At 41.6% G+C, this 17750-nt stretch overlaps 1 protein-coding gene across 2 annotated transcripts in view; it reads right to left on the bottom strand.

Annotated features, from left to right (window-relative positions):
- Positions 1-12388, bottom strand: part of cux2b (cut-like homeobox 2b) — an 88164-nt gene extending 75776 nt beyond the window's left edge. Inside the window, exon 1 of one of the 2 annotated variants that reach the window (XM_044364313.1) lies at positions 11930-12388. In XM_044364313.1, the coding sequence (XP_044220248.1) occupies positions 11930-11992 (63 nt within the window). In that variant the 5' untranslated portion in view covers positions 11993-12388. Of the gene's footprint in view, positions 1-11475; positions 11558-11929 lie in introns of those variants that run through there. The other variant, XM_044364322.1, reaches the window with a different exon arrangement.
- Positions 12389-17750: the final 5362 nt, after the last annotated feature.

The raw sequence follows: 17750 nt of genomic DNA on the forward strand, positions 1-17750 counted from the left end.
ATTGATCCATTTTGAAAAATCTAATCAACTGAATAGGATTCTTTCATACGTGGGGTGGGGTTGGGTGCGTTTGTTGGGGGTGGAGGGAGTTGAGCAGCTGCTGACACAGAGAGGCAGACCTGTTATTAACCCCTTGCACCTCCATGCAGCCCCCTGCACCCTGCTTCCCAGTTCACATCCCCCTGCACCCCGGGACTAGACACGGCCCAGACGGTCTGAATTATTCAGCAGTCTGAGAGAGGCTCCGGCCACTTGGCCTATTAATGCCTGCCAGTAGAGGCTAGTGGCTCTAAAGGCCAGTCCAGAGGAGCCCCAGTTCCCAGTGGACAGGAGGAGGGCTGCTAACGCTGGGCTGCAGGGGATGTGAGAGTGAATTCATCAGGGGGCTGAGGTCGCAGCAGGTTAATGATGCCGCACGTCTAGACGGACGCTGGACTCACACCCTGCCCAAAAGGCAGTGGGGGATGGGGCTGGGATGCAATAATATTTTTATCTTTGAAGGAGAACCAGCAGTGCAATATTAAGTCTTCCGGCTTATTTATGAAAGACCAACATTGTTGACTTTGGCTATGATCTGCAATTGACCTGAGGTTCCCTCCGAAAAAATAACAGCACACAATGAATATCTCCAAAGCCACTGATATGACCAGACCTGATGTTATATTCTGGGAGTCCACCTATGATTTAATGCTAAATGAAAAGGAAGTGCAGTAAGTAACATTTATCACAAATGGATAAAATGTTCCGACATAGCTGCACAACATTCATAATAGAGAGATTAAAAGATTGTCTACACAACCAAACTCTGATTACTCACAACCCCTTATCATCATAGCACAAACAATCCCAACAGCTGGAGAGGGCCCTCAACTCCAGCACAAAGTCACTCAGTAATCAGGGCATCTCCCCCAGAGAGAAAGGGGATGGAGCTCAGGCTGGGACTCTCATTTGGGAGCAGCTCAGTTGCAATGTGTTCTATCACCTTGGTGATCATGGGCATCCGCTCAGCGTCTCTAAGGGTGTAAACACAATAGTAAACACATAAGAAAAAAATGACCCCCTGGGTGCAGCACAGATGATCCAGTCAACAACAGCAGAATGCATGATCTGGATGGCATCTACCTGGAGGATTCTTGATAGAGAAAGCTCTCAGACAAAAAGTAATCATTGTTGCACCAGAACACTCAGTCATCATTCACCGTGAGGACAAACACATTATAAAGTCCAGGCAGAGAGGCAGAGGAAGGTATTCTTATTATCATCCACTGGAGATTTATGCACTTCAAGGTTGACTTCTTTGAGTGAGAGGGCTTGATAAGTCTGATGAAGCGGAATGAGTTTAGCCTTCAATAGGTACTATCTGTACTGGACTGCACCGTTACAACACACGCTCTTACCTTATCCGGGATGTGATGCCAAGCACATTTACCGTTGAGGTCAACATCGCTGCCATGATTGAACGAAACCAAGGGCGTCCCATGGAAGGCTACAGATGGGACAGAGACATGCCCCACACCCATTTACACAAATGTAATCTCCACAGCTCCCCTCCTCAAGGTGACCAAGCACATAATTCAGAAATCCCCGCGAAACCATCCTGGTGGCCTCATCAGGGCAGAGGTTCTCCCACTTCAAAACAGGTCAGCGAAAACGTGCAGCGGGAGGAGCTCCATCAGAAATACAGGACATCCATTCAGACAACCTGAGTGAAAATGTGGAAAATGTGTGGGCCAAGCAGAGAACCACATGCATAGCAAATTATTTTGCTTGGCTGCAGCTAAAAAATCATATGCTTGCTTATCATAAAGAAACACTGTATCACAGTCTAAATATTGGAACTGCATTAATAGTCAATTGGATCATTTCCATATCACATCAAGCTGGGATGAAATATTATAAGGATAAACATTCCAGGGAGGTCTGCACAACTAGGGAGAACCCAGAAGACTGTCCACCTCACATGCATGTCCCCTGGTTTGTCATAGAAGTTGACCCCCCCCCCCTCCCCACACCAACAAAATTTCAGTTCCTTAGGCATACTCTTCCTCCTGCCACATACAGCAGAAGCCTGGAGCAATGTTTAGCTAAACCTGCTGGCCTACGTAGGCAGGGAGAATCCCCAGAGGGCTGAACAATCAGACAATTTCAAGATCATGAAGCATTAAACCAATCCCGGCAGGGTACACTAATTAAACAGCCGAGCCCGGCACAGCCAACCAATCCCCACAGAGCAATTAAATCCATCCCCTCTAAAATACTGTGGAACCTGTCTGGGGAAAACTGCCGAGGAGTGAGAGAGCGAGAAAGAGGGAGAGATGGAGAGGGGAGGGGAGAAAAATATCATAAAATTCATCTGGAAAAAAACTATAGGGGGAATGCAGCGGGAGGCTAACAAGGGAGATTGAAAAAGGAGAGACTCAATTCAGTTCTTTGTTCTTTTCTCCCTTTTTGTATTAAGATTCAAAGTGCCTGAACACTCCTCCTTTTCTCTCAGCTGGGGGGGTGGGGAGTCTGTGACCACATTTAAATGCAAAAATAGTGACCCTGTTGCGATCAGAAGTTGCATATTTAATTAAGATTACAAGGTCTGGAAAGCACTCATGAGACTGAACGAAAAGACAGAATAGCCTCAAGGCCTATATTACACACCGGCAGAGCTGCTAACACAGTTGCAAACCCTAATCAATACCCCAATGCCCTCCGCTACGAAAGTAAATGAACAGGTGACAATGGAGGCATGACATCACTGGGCTTTTCAGGGAACAACAAAACCAGATAAACTGAAAGGCAGGATGCAGTGGAGAGGTGCTGGCAGATTTTGGGATGATACTGTACCTCCTACATACCAGCAATTAGACTGCATGTGTTAACATATATAATTGCTACCATTAATAATGCATAAGAAATGAAGAGGGCAATATTTTCTCCAAAATCTAAAGGTTAGGTAGGCAAAATCTCCTGTGTTATTTCCCTGGAGAGGCTCAGACAAAGTGTAAGTGTATTTTGGTGGTGTTGAAGAGGAGCTGAGAACGCGGAAGGGCTATGATTCGAGCAGGAGCGACTGCAAACCGGAGGTGTGGACAGGGAGATAGACTTGCTCTTTCCTCCCTCGACTGAGGCAGTGTATAAATCACAGAGCCCAGCTTCATGTCTCCACTTCCTGTTCCTCTCCATTAAAAATGATAAACTGTACCTCTTGAAGCCACTCGCTCGCTTTAGGGTCCCAGTCTGCACCTTCCTGGTGAAGCAGCGAGAGTGTGCGGCTCAGATTTATTCTATCCCTTCCCATTGTTGGGGATGAATAAGAGAGTAATTAACTGTGTGGGGGTAGCAGCTGCACAAAGACAAGACCGGCTAACACAACAAGCCTGATCCATCTGCTTTTGCTATCACACACCTTTTGTATTATTTTGATAAATAAAAGCATATCTGCTTAGTAATAACAAATGCTGGTTTAATACTCAAAAGACCACCAAGAGGCCGTCTTTCCCTGGTCTTCTCTCTTCCCACTTAAATGAGGACAAATGGGCCTTACAAATGGGTGGCATGCACAAGACTACTATTCCTCCAGTCTGGTAAACACACTCCGAGCAATGGCACATAATGAGAGCGGCTGAGATCCCCAAAGACAACCTGGAGAAGGTTAGTGAAGCATTGATCTCATGAGTGTGCCGGGCCCAGGAGCACCCTGCACACCCACGCTACATGACAACCAATGTTAGAACACACACCGTACAAAAGCCTGGCACTTGCACATTTGAAGGGGAAAAAAGGCATGCTTTTTGTGCTTTAGTCATGAAGGACGAAATGGACAATAGAGAAATTAAATACAGCAAGTGAAACCCTGCCAAATTCAGTTGAGGTATGCTAGATAGAGAGATGGAGAGACGGAGAAAGAGAGGGAGGGCAGAGGGATTCATTGTAAGCCCGGTAAAATGAACAAGAAAGGACTGGTGCTCAATACGTCTGCAGTGGCGTCAGACAGTCAAAACAAATAAAGCCAAGGCCGTGGTGGAGAAACGCAGCTCAATATGGACTTGCTGGGCAGGGGACTGTCTGTCAGCAGGGAGAGAGGACACAGCTTTATACCCATGCCGATGAGCTATTACCTCTCCCCTCCTGATGTTTCCGCCTGCCTCACTGTGAGGGAAGAAGAGGCTGCCGTACCGCCATGGAGCCGTCCTCCAGCAGACTAATGTGTCCCTGAAGTTTTGTTAAAGCTGGTTATTTACTCCTGCAAAGCAATTGCTCCAGCCTGGGGGCAGCAGAACTGAGAACGTGCTGCTATGAAAAATCTGGCGTCTCTTGCTATGAAGCACTGTCAACTACCAAGGGGGCGTTCCTGCTGAAACATTGGGGGTACTGCTTTTTGGCATGAGAGAAGACACTAAAACAGCAAGCCTTTCATAATAGAAATATTCAGACAGTTGTGGAGCAGAAGATAATGATGGAATTCTTAGGACTCATTAGCCAAAACAATTAATGATCAATACTGTGAAAATCATACAGTATATCCATATGATAACAAAAATTCCAACTGTTGTAGCCTCCAACCACAGTTTACCCAAATTACGAAAACATGTTTTTCACTTAGCTCCTGTACTTCTGGTGGTATTTATTCATGCAGAAAGCTTTGGTTGTATTTGCTTACCAGTCTCTGAGATTTCTATCTCCATCGCAATAAAATGGAGGTGAATGGAATCTTGTATGTGGAGTTCACAGTGCTGCAACAATTCAACCACAATATCTCTTTCCAGAAACAATGTCCCTGTTACTTTGGATTATTCATAGAATACGCTATCAAAAGGTTTTTGTAGCGAGCATCTTTTCTGTAAAAACTAGTTCCAATGGAAACCATACACAGAGGATTATGCATCGCTACCTCCAGCAACTTGGACATTTCAGTCACTGAGTGGCTCATAGAATTTGTTACAAGAATAATGTTGACAATGGAAACTAGGTGGAAGGTAGGTAATCTTCTTAGCAATCTACAAGGTGTGTGAAAATGTAATGCAGGCATAAACTAATAAAAAAACATGATTTACTCCAACTAAGAAACATCTTTTTTGTTAAAAAGATGGCTCAGGATTTCTTTTTACTAAACCGGAGTTTTACTACCATCTCATTCAGCAGTGTAATACAGCTTCCAGCCATGAGTGGCAGCACGCAGTGCACTGCTGCTGAGCAGCATTCCTGTCAGTGAGTGAAAAAGAAATCGAACGCCATCTTTGATATTATATGGTTTATATAAACTAAAGGAGGAGACCTGTCTTGGTCAGAATAGATCATGTTTTTTGTTAGTTTGGAGCCACCTAACTGTCTTACCCCATCTTATAAGTTGCTAAAAGAGATAGCCTACCATCCAGTGAGTCCAGTGAATGACATATTTAACATTTTTCCTTCAATAAATTTTATGAGTCACTGAGTGACTGAAATGTCAGAGTTCTGGGAGATAGCGAAGCAGAACAGTGAGTATGACGGTCTTGGATCAGGGGTATGAATTATCCAGAGCAACACTGCTTCTGCAAATTGTTGCACTGCTGCGAGTGGCAGCCTGTTTTTCTTTCTCTCTTTCACGGCTTTTTTGTGACTTCTAACTTTCTACTGCGCTTAGTTCTTTGTCGAAGCAAGCGTGTGCTGCTTTACTAACATGTAAATAGTTTTTCATAGTCTTCTTTATCCAGTTAGATGTTAACTTACAGTCCAGCTAGAACAATGAACATGATTGGCCGACGGACAACAGTGTATTCGCATGAAGTGTGTTTAGTGGAACCAGGCAGCTTCACAGTGGTGCGAGCCGACAGGGATAAACAGAGTGGTAAGAAGAAAGGTGGAGGGTTTGCTGTCTTTGTTAACACCAGATGTTGTAACTCTGGACATATAACTGTAAAGGAGCGTATCTGTATCTGTATGTCATGCCACGTGAATTCTCACACGCCATTGCTATTATTGTTTACATCCTGCCGAGTGCTGCGGTGGCACAAGCATGTGACGTCATATTCTCCACTGTCATGCGATTACAGACAGAGCACCCCAGCGCATTCATCATAGTCAGCCTTAGCCAGGTGAGGAGGCAGCTTTCCAGGACATCAGAAAGACAAAGGAGCTGGTGGTGGACCACTGGCGGAGCAAGAAGAGGCCCCCAACTCCAATCACTATCTGTGGGGAGGAGGTGGAGGTGGTGCACACCTACAATTTCCTACGAGTACACATGAACACTGGACTGGATTGACAACACTGAGGCCCTATACAGGAAGGGATAGAGCAAGCTGGACTGTCTGTCTGGAGTTGGTTGCAGAGAGGAGGATGAGGAAGCTGGACGCTTGCTGGAGAACCCCCCCTATCCCCTCTATGATGAGCTTGCGAAGATGAGGAGCACGTTCAGCCACAGACTCATCCTTCCTCGGCACACCACAAAACGCCTTGGCCAGTCCTTTGTGCCGTTAGCCATCAGGCTCCACAACCAAGACTGACCCCCATATGAGAACTTTAAGACCTGCACTGCCTGCTACTTATTTTGGACTTTTTAACTACTGAATCCTGCATAGACTCTGGCACACTTGCACATGGACTCATATACTCATTACATACTCGTTCACTCATATATTTATTCATATATGTTCATTTATAAACTATTTATTAATAGACTGTGCATATGTACATATTTATTGATAGACTGTACAAATATTCACTCACTCAGAGATCCAGTGCAGATATCTAGAGCCAGCTGAGTGTTTTACTTTTTATATTTTTATTCTTTATTCTTATTATCTTGGTTTGGTTCTGGACTCTTACTCTTAACTCTACCTCTCCTGTGTCTCATTCTCATTGTTGTGGCTGCTGTGACACCCGAATTTCTCTCTGGAGATTAATAAAGGTTTATCTTATCTTATCTCATCTTATCGAATTTTTTTAATGTGATTTTTCAATGCTAAGAGCACCACAAACTGAATTGCATCTACCACCTCCATTGTACTGTCCTAGAGGTAGAAATCTGAGAGACATATATCTCAAACTCCAGATTAATAAAACCAAAACTATCTGTGTGGCTGCATACCACTGGAGAAAACTGAGAAAACATGTTTCCTTTTAATTTGTGTGAACCAAACCTTTAATATTACAGCTGTCAGGACATTTTAAGTGTACAATCACTGATATAGACAGTAACATCATTACACCCGAGCTTATCAAACAGCAGCACATACAGCAGTCTGCAAACAGGAGCACAAGCAAGGAAAAATGATTGGATAGGTATGGAAATCTACTTGAAGGAAGGTCAAAGTGATTAAGCTGACATTAATGACAGGCCTAGTCTTCATGTGAGAATGCTCACCGTAGCTTTCTCTAAACCCATTTGTCATTCTGCTTCCAACGCTGAAGCATCTGCTTTGAAGTCTCTACCACTAATGCTACACAGAGAGGTTAAACAGCTTAATGCTGAAGTCTGTTTCACTCCTCTCGCTCTCTAATGTTCCCTGCGTTTTATGTACCGGGGTTATGCCTCCTGGATTTCACATCTCAATTTGCCCCAGATAGTCCTGTAAAAGCTCCCCTCTTTCTTATTTTCTTTGTTGTCACTGTCAAGGAAAAGAGGGGCATCCCGAAGGATAGGGGACCGTGACAGACATGCCCCACCCATCGATTCAGAGAAGTGGTGATAATGAAAGCATGTTAAGGAATGTTTATATGGAGAAGACATGCACGACTCAAACCAGTGCTGATTATGATGATGGGGGCAGCTTTTACATTTAAACACAGTACTTAATCTGCTGACGATTTGAAAGACCTGCCAACATATGACAAGTCTTGAAAAATGAAATAATGAGCACATATAGCACCCACTGTGGAGGTCAACTTTAAAGCCTTTTATATTTATCACAGCATGTGAATGAAATGATACAGTCATTATGATAAATAATACAAGATCTGAGGCGCTCTGGACGTACTTACTCTGCACTACAATGAGATTATACTGATGCATGTGACATTAACAATATCTGTAAACAAATATATTAAAGCATGAATGAAAGGGAGACAGAGACCGATTTTCACAGCCAATTTGAGATTGCAGGGTTGGTGTGTGTGTGTGTGTGTGTGTGTGTGTGTGTGTGTGTGTGTGTGTGTGTGTGTGTCTGTGTGTGTATGTGTGTGTGGGGGAAGCTACTGGCAAACAGCACACAGAGCAGGCTGGCAGCGGAGGCAGCCAGGCTCACAGGCTGCAAAGCAATTTCACTGTTTGGCAATACTGTTGTCTCTGTGTGTGGATTAGAGCTGACACCAGAGCAACTGAGTCATGCTAAATGTAGTACAATCACAAGCTTTTGTTCCTGATCTAAAACCCCAATGCCTCTTAGATTCGTAGAAGAGAGAGTGGAAACAAGGGTAAGAAATGGTAACAAATAAGCGGGGCATTATTTCGCCGTATGAGCGCACCATTGCGACATCGCTAAAAACAACAGAGTGATTAAAGTAACCAGTAGTAGAGGCACAGAGCCCAAGTTTTCTAAAGTAAAATCAAATACAAGTCTATATGGCCTGCTTTGATGTGTGAATCCTATTTTCAGAGTGCTTAAAGGGCAATTCAAGTTAATAATAGATGTGATAAATTAGTGATACATGTAAATTTCAGCTGACAGGATTAAACAACTGTAATCAAAGTGCATTTCCTCCTGGTTTGACCACACCTTCTCAAAGTCTTTCTTCAGGCTCAACGCTCTCTCCAGGTACAGTATTGGCCGCAAGTTGTTTTTAGGCCTGCCAGGACCTGGCAGGACAGACCCTGACCCGTCCTTTTCATGCTCGCCCACGGAAATGCCATCTGGCTGGTGTGAATGATTACCACAGCAACGGCCGGGTGACCTGCAGCCAGCAGGAACCAAGGTCACTCCACCTCAGCGCTTCACACTTTCCCTGCCCTCTTTTCATCAGCCTGCAGGTGAATTATTCATCCTGTACAACTCGGAGGCACAAATCTACTGCATGCACACACACATACACATACAAAAAACTGCACACTCAGTTTACTCATATAATAACTTGTAATAAGAAAATAAATGTTCCAGTGTGAACTGCCGAAATAAATAGCTCTTAGATGTCCTCAGATATAGCAAGAATACCTTGATGGTGAAACAGCTGTAATGATTTCACATTGCCACAAACTGGCTCCAACCATGACTGAACGATAAATAAGTAAATTAATTGATTTGTGACACATGTAGCAGAGGATGTCACATTTAAGCTACAGGCATGTTTGCAACTAGAGGCTTGTAAGAATATTTACCAGAGTTGCTGTCAATAAGATAATGTGATCAAATCCATGCAAGACCTGTGAAATCTTAACGTGTCGGTGTTAAAGAAACAGAATTTCAAAAATATTTAATTCCTTTTTTTCCCAAACACAGACATCATTCTCAACACATCCATGTGTCAAGTTTGCTATAACACATCTGTATCACATGTCAATTGATGATTATTATTAAAAAACAGCACTTTTACAAACTAGACATAAAAGTCAAACAACAGCATAGTTGCTGAAACTCAAGCCAATTTAAATCTTTAGCTTACAGGTCCATTTGATATCTATTAATTTTAAAAACTGAAACCATACTGAGTATACATGTTGAGGAAACTACTCAGTATTGTAGACAATGTCTCTCATCCCCTGCACGCCACACTGGAGTCATATCAGAGCACCTTCAGCCGTACACTGAGACCACCGAGGTACACCACTTAACGCCACAAGAGGTCTTTTCTGCCAGTGGCCATCAAACTGTATAACTCCTCCCCCTTCTGCAGGAAGGACAGCTGAGAACAATAATATCAATATCATGTGCAATATTCATTTTTCAGCATCATGTGCAATATTGCTTTTCAATATTGTGAGCAATATGTTTCTATTTCAGTTTACTTATTTTACTAAATTTATCTTACTTTTATTGTTACTCTATTAGGCACTGGTGTTAGCATATACGCCTTATACACTTTACATTTATTACTCTATTGTTTTAATTCTTATGTTGTTGTCAGTTTTGAGTGATCTCTGGCACAAAAATTTCCTTCAGGATTAATTAAGTTCTATCTTATCTTATGTGTTTTTCTGCAAGAAGAACCTGTTTGCACATTATCCAGGGGACTGTCTGAATTGCTTTACTTATGGACTGCATACTATGGAATTATAATCCAAAAACTTGAGATGACAGATGCAGCGGAGGTGGAAATTATTTATCAATATTTTCATGGTGACAATAACCCTTCTGCAGTACGTTTAGGTACTACTACTTCATAGCATGTAGAATCAAAGTAATTCATTTTACATGGGGATAAGGTCATTCAAGGGAACACAAGCATGAATTAACAGTTTTCTGCAGGTATCATGATTTTTTCTTGAAATTAGTGGTTGTATGCCTTATGAGGATCACTGCCTGGAGCCTACCTTTTTTTTAAAAAAAAATATAAATCACCACATCACTGCTCATGACACTAGGTAATGGCTTGGGCATCCTTCAGGGGCAGTTCAGATTTAGCTCCTAGGCTATTCAAGTCACATTTGCTGAAAAATCCTGAATGTATACATCTATCATAAATGTTAGACGGTCCTACGGAGCCCGGGTGAATCAGGATGAGAGGCTGCAGGGAGGACGCTACATGAAGCCGCAGCAACAATAGCTCCCCTCGCCCCTCTGGATCCGAGCCTGGATGAGAGAGAGGTCCAGCGGCTGGGAGCTGGAATAACACTCGACCAACACAAGACAACCGAGCGCCACCAGGTCTGATTTCTCCTCCTCGGTAGGCTTTTCCGAGGGACCCGGACTGCCATGCTCCTGTCATTTCTCATGTTACAGAACATCAGTCAAACGGCAGAGACGGTGCCCTTGCGCCGGCCGAGGCTGATTTACAAACATTAGCGGGGAATACAATTACACAGCCCACCCCCCCTCCGGTCAAGCAGCCCTATGCGGCTTCAGGAGAGAGAGGAGGAGGAGGAGGAAGGGGGTTAGCTTTCCCAACCTTATTTTAACGTTTCCTTACAGGAATACAAACGCATAGCCTGTCAGCTTTGTGGTTTATAAATTCAACTTTCACCTCAGCGGGTTAAGCTAATGGGCTACGGGCTTGACATGCTATTTAACGGGATATATGTGCATGTTATGGATTATGTGATACAAACAAACTGCTCACCTGCCACATTCTCCACGCTTATCAATTAGAGACATTTTTGTGCCAGCGACACAACAGTCCAGCGCCTTTAAGACGTGAAATCTCGTCTTTTTAACAACAAACTGGTTACATGTATGTTGCACTATCAGCGACGACTATAACGTATCTAGTCGACACATTATTTGCTCATAAAATGTCCGAACACGGATGACAAATGTCCACAAAATAAACTTTCCAAATTACACACACACAAAAAAACTTCCCAACATGCAAATCCTTCAGGACATTAAAAATGTTAAAATTTCAAGAATTGCCTACTGAAAGATGCAGCAGCAACGCACCGGCCGTCGACACAAACCGCATAAAACATTAAGCCGGGTGAAAAAGTTACAGTCTACGTCCAAGAACAGAGACTGAGGGGCGCATTAAAAGTTTCCGTACATGTAAGTGCGGCGGTGCGTGTCGCGGACAATAAAGAGTAAAAAAGCAGAAAAGCTCCTGCATGTAAACATCAGTGCTGTCCGCGGTGCTGATCCCAGATCGGTCGGTGTGGCCATAACACAGAGGCTGTGCTGCTCCGCGGTCGCTCCACCGCTGATCAATGATTGAACTGAACAAAGGCAGAACAGGGATCAATTTCTAATAACTATCAATGCAAACACCGCTCGCTTTTCGCCTTACATTCACCCAAAAAGAGATAACACACACCATAGTACAGTAGTAAGACATACCGCTAGAAAAATAAGCCGAGAAAGGTGAGAATAGCACTAACCTGAAGCCGCCGTAGATCAAATTTCTTCCAATATTGAAACATCGATCCTACATCGGCGGCCATCTTGGGGGATATTGAGGAGATTTTTTTCAGCGGCTGCAATAAATATGTGGGCTGGATTCCCCCTCGTTAAACAACGTTTACCATCACCGGTCGCACTTTTAGAAAAAAGTAACAGGAGTCCAGCGACAGGTTTGACATTAAGCCTACAAACATGTTTTGTAGAAGTAAGAAGAAAAAAAAAGTAGACGACATGTATATTTTTTTTTGGCGAACTGCCCGGGTCTGTGAAAAAGTAAAGAGCAACTGTATCCGTGCCACCGTCCCAACATTAACTGGACAATTGCATTTGATTTTGCTTTTGCAAAGTTATCAATACTGACGTAAAGCCCCGGGTTGATCAATACCGTCTGGAAAAGGGAAGGAGATGATGATCAGTGGAGTTGGGGGGAATTTAGCCAAGCCTACTTTTAAGCGTGTTTATTGTTGGAGCACATGGGACAATACACTTACAGTGGCAGAGGAGGGAGTCCAAATACTTTATCCACAACAACTGTATCCTGTTATTCCTGTCACACTGTCACTTAGTCCACACGTCTTTTTCTTTTTGACAAAAAAAACTCATATTAAACTCTTTCAATATTTTAAAGGAAATACTATTTGTCATCTGTTCTATATCTACTGTGAAGTCTATCCTAATAACATTGTAATTTTAAGTATATGCATACATTTAAATTATTACAGTAGTATTTTTTCTTTTTCTTTTCATATGTCTACAATACATTATGGATAGTAAAAAAAAATAAATAGCCTAGACTTTAAATAAAGTCCCCACTTGATAATATTCAATATTTCAAGTTTATATCTTTCCTATAATTTGGATATTTATGGATCCATTTGTACAGATGGTCACAGCCTGTGCAGCTGCATTGATCACTTTTTTATAACGTGCATTCATTTTCATAGAGGAAAAAATGTATGTAAAAGAATGCATACATGCAATATAAGACTATACAATCATACTTACAGATTGTAACAAAATATGACTAAGAAATTGCAATTTTTTTTTAAAAAAATGATAAAATGACTGTAATTCTGAGCAGAGATAAATTGTCAGATATTTTACTTGGTTGAACTTAATCAAGCATGAGTTTGCTCTCAGTCTATTTAAATGAACTCATTCCTCTGGTCAGAGGGCACATAGACAGTACAGTAGGCTGCTGTGCTGCTACAACACTGGTGCCAGGTGCTCCCCCTGCTGACACCACAGTGTTAGAGGCAAGGTTATGTGCAGATGAGCATTGTATGATTTCCTCCATTAATTATACCATTAGCTATCACTGAGCAAAGGTATCCATCAAAACCAATGGTTTAATCCACGTTCCACCTCCCGGTCACGTACTGCGCCCTGTCCTCGCAGAGTACAGTAGCTTCTAGCTGATATCCCTTATGAAAATCAGTCTCAGGTAGAAAATAATATCCTCATGAGTCATATTTTTAGTACCTCGGGGGGACAATGACATATTCCTCTGCCATAGACAAACACCTAAGGGAGAAAGTGAGGGAACATTATTAAAAGTTTTTTCTTATTGCATTTTATTTATGGCTCTAGGGCGAGGCTAAAACACAGGATTCAAATATAATAAGGAAGATAGTGATGCATCAGGGAACTTATTGTTCACATTGGATATAGAGGATTGTTTGTTTGAGGACAGTTTGACCAAGATGATTAGTTAAGAAATAGCAAATCTGTCCTCAGTTTGATTTTTAAAATTATGATTTCCTGACATAATTTTGAAATATCCATCGTTCAAAAATATGCATTAATGGCAGTTATCATGTCAGAAGAGGATATGATCATTGGAAAGCACATTTTGTAATTTACTTTCTTTTTCTCAATATATGCAGTAAGTCTCTGTGAAGCTCTTCAACAGAGTATTAAAAAGCTGGGTCAGCTGGGAGTGAAGAGTGACACTGGGACAGATAGAAGTTCTGGTCCAGCACACTTCAGTTAGTAAGGACATACAGTATTGTCTCAATTCAGTCTTTGACCTTGTCTCTGTGTTCAACTCTTTTTTTTGCCAGCAGATCCAGCAAAGTGTTTGTAATCACATACACTTTCAGATGCCAGATAGGAACACTCTGTTCTGGCTCAACAGAGCATCCATCCAGGCTCTGCGGGGACCCAGGTGGGACTTAAATCCACAATCTCCACCTCCAGAGACTGATGCTTTGTCTGTCAGGGCCCTGAATCCACATTCAAAATGTGCTTAATCTCATGGCCTCAATCAGTTCTACGGTTCTGAAAATATTCTTGACCTCACGTTCGCTGCTGTCATCAACAAAGCACTACGGGCCTTTCCCAGTAACCTTGTCACCCCATTCAAATTAATACATCATGCTGAAAAAGCTTAATTTAAAAAGTAATGCACGCTTACACAAATGAGGACTGTGCATACAGAGGGTGAACAGGAGGAGAGAAATTATTCCGAGAGCAAGAAGATGATTGTTTTGATGAGGTCACTGGATGGCGGATTTTAAATGACTGTGTTTCTTGGGGAGAACAGCGGAGCGTGTCTTTGAAAATGCTGACAGCGTACTCCATGAAATGTCACTTTGTTGGCAAGTGATAGCAGCTTCATCAAGTCTGCTTGATGATTTTATAAAGCAGTGGTGGTTGCTCATTAAGTATATTTACTGATATACTTAAGTTCAATTTTGAGTTACTTATACTTTAGATTTCTACTTCACTATATTTACGAGGGTAATATTTTATTTTATGTATATTGTAGTTTAAGCTAGCTCCACCTTGACCAGCTGCAGCAGAAAATCACTGTTTACACATCAATTCATCAGTACTAACAATCTATTAATGTCAAATCTGATATATATTAGTCAACATTTTTCTGTAGAATAAGTACTTTTACTTTTAATATTCTAGTGCATCTTGCTGATACTACTTGAATGAAGGACTTTTACACTTAATGGAGTATTTTTCCTTTATTTTTACCAAAGTAAAGGATCTGAGTATTTCTTTCACCTCTGCAGAGCACTGCCACCACAATTTGTGGTTTGCCCTCGTCATTTTAGTCTCCATGGTGAGTTTCTACAACAACTGTAAAACTTAAATTATATGAATATTCTCCTGATGTACGATAGGACGTAATACAAGACAGTAATCCCTCAGAACCATTGTGACAGTTATCACTAGGACAGAGATTATTATCTGAAGTGTCAGTCAAGATGTTCACTCTGACTCTGGTTAGACTTTACTTTGTCACTGTGTAAATGTTTTGTCAATTTTGGTTGCTTTTTCAGCAATGAGTTTAAACTAAATCTTTTTTAGAGTGATGGCCTACCAAAATGTGGAAGGTGTACAACAGCATGACATTGTAGCTTAAAACAGAAGCCATTTTGAATCTTGCTCCTATAATTATATGAATTGTTTTCATTTAACCTCACTTTAACCTGATAAAATTATTATTTACTGTTAGAACATGCACTGCTCCAGAAGAGTCCACCCACTTGTCTGCAGTCTAATGTGAAGAGTAGAGTTAAATAAACCCTGTATGTTATTCAGAATATCATATCAAAGCCTTCACCTTCAGAATTCACAAGGAAACTAAGGGATATTTCTCCTGGTGGGTTATTAGTGGACCTTATAAAGGTTTATTTAAATATTAATTAGAAAATGTGATAATGTCTTGCAATTTTTATGAATAGAAATTACATCAACATAATTAAATACCTCATTTGGTGCACGATGCAGATGAGTTCCTGAGTGAATTTATTGGAACAAAAAAGCTACAATACACTAAGAAAATGATTTCCAGAACAACATAGCAAAAATGAGTATTTATTTAAAATGAGAGCAGACAAGACATATGGAAACAGCTGTGAGTTATATTACTGTTGACAAGAATGAGTGTAAATCTGATGCTGTGGGTAACTAGCACTGCCTACTGGACGAGATAGGTAACTAGATGGTGAGAGAATGTAAGGAGGAATTTGCAGTGTGGACTTGAACTCCACTCCACACATCCTAAATGCTCCTGTGTTTGTCGTCAGGTTTTATTACCAACATAAAAACTATCACTCTTTGCCAGTTGGAGAAGGTGTTGAGTGTTTGAAGCATCTGTCGCTATCTCTGCTGTGTAACCTATAGACCTTTTCACAGCAGATATTTTGAGTTGTCAACAAAAGAAAAGCACAGGTGTAACCAGTGACATTAGCAATGCCTGTGAGCCAGCCTGCACAACACCAGGGTCCTGTAACTGGAATACTTAAGAATATAGCCTTAATTAAGGTTATGTGTCTTTTGTGCCATGACATGTCAAAATATCTGCTGAGAATCAAAGTTAAATTAATATCATTAAATTCAAATGATCACCATGATAGCGACAACCCCTTCCCCATACAGCTGTAGTCCCTCCAAATTACAAATAACAACAACAACAACAAAATTGTAATTTGCGTGAACCAACCCTTTATTATATCAAATAGTAGAAATCTTCTATTTAACTTTTTGCCAAATACTTTTCAGATCATTCAATATTCAGGATTGTGTGATTAGTATTGATGTAGATGTAGATTGATGAAGATGTATGCCACATAACTACACTGTCCACATTTCAATTCTGGCAGCAGCCCTGTGTTGCAATGTCATACCCCGTTTCTCTGTCCCCTTGTCACCTACCATCTCTCAGCTGTCACTATCTAATAAATGCCCCCCCAAAATAAATATTTATATATAAAGAGATCACTTTTTATGTGGTTTTTATATTGAGATGATAAGTCATAAATAGTAACTTTACAAAACTTAAAACATTCGGTTGTGGTGTGTCTTCCTCAAGCTCTGGTTCTCTACCAGATGCCTGGGAGTTTGGGGGTTCTGCGCAGTATCTTAGCTGTTCCTAGGACTGCGCTCTTCTGGACAGAGACCTCAGATGTTGCACCTGGGATCTTTGTGGGTCACAGCCCCCAGTGCTCCGATTACCACTGACACCACTATTGCCTTTACTCCCCACATCTTTTCTAGCTCCTCTTTCAGCCCTTGGTATTTTTCGAGCTTCTTGTGTTCCTTCTTCCTGATGTTGCTGCCGCTTGGGATTGCTACGTCTATCACCCCTGTCTTCTTCTGTTGTTTGTCGATCAACACGATAGCCATCATAGTTAGCCATCACCAGTTTGTCAGTCTGGATCTGGAAGTTCCATAGGATCTTAGCTTGGTCATTCTCAACCACCTTAGGTGTCCTCCATTCTGACCTTGGGACTACCAGCCCATACTCAGTGCAGATGTTCCTGTACACTATGCCATTCCCTGTACGTTGTTCCAGCATCTAACACCCTGCTATTATGTGCTGAACTGTCTCAGGAGCATCTTTTTTTATCTCATATCGCATATCTCATAACTGATATATATATATATATATATATATATATATATATATATATATATATATATATATGTCTTACCATTTTGTATCATGTACAGTAGTGTTTATTGTCTACTAACTGGTAAAGGGCACAAAACCATGACTTCAAATAAACAGCACATACACAAAACCACACACTGTATTGAAAATCATTCAACAAACAGTTATGTAGCTGTAGGTTGAAACACAGTCCGCCAGTTAAATCTCACAACTGGAGAACATCAGTGCAAACTTATTGTCAGAGGACAACTAAACAACACGTGCATTGTGTGTGAAACATGTTACCCACTAATGTTTTCCACAGCATGGCATGCTGTTAAGATCAGGTCTTATTGGGGCTCAGAATGCATTAGCTAACAGTTCCGTTTATTGTGCTACCCAGAAAC

The sequence above is a fragment of the Thunnus albacares genome, chromosome 2, assembly GCF_914725855.1.
Source record: "Thunnus albacares chromosome 2, fThuAlb1.1, whole genome shotgun sequence".
Lineage (NCBI taxonomy): Eukaryota > Metazoa > Chordata > Actinopteri > Scombriformes > Scombridae > Thunnus > Thunnus albacares.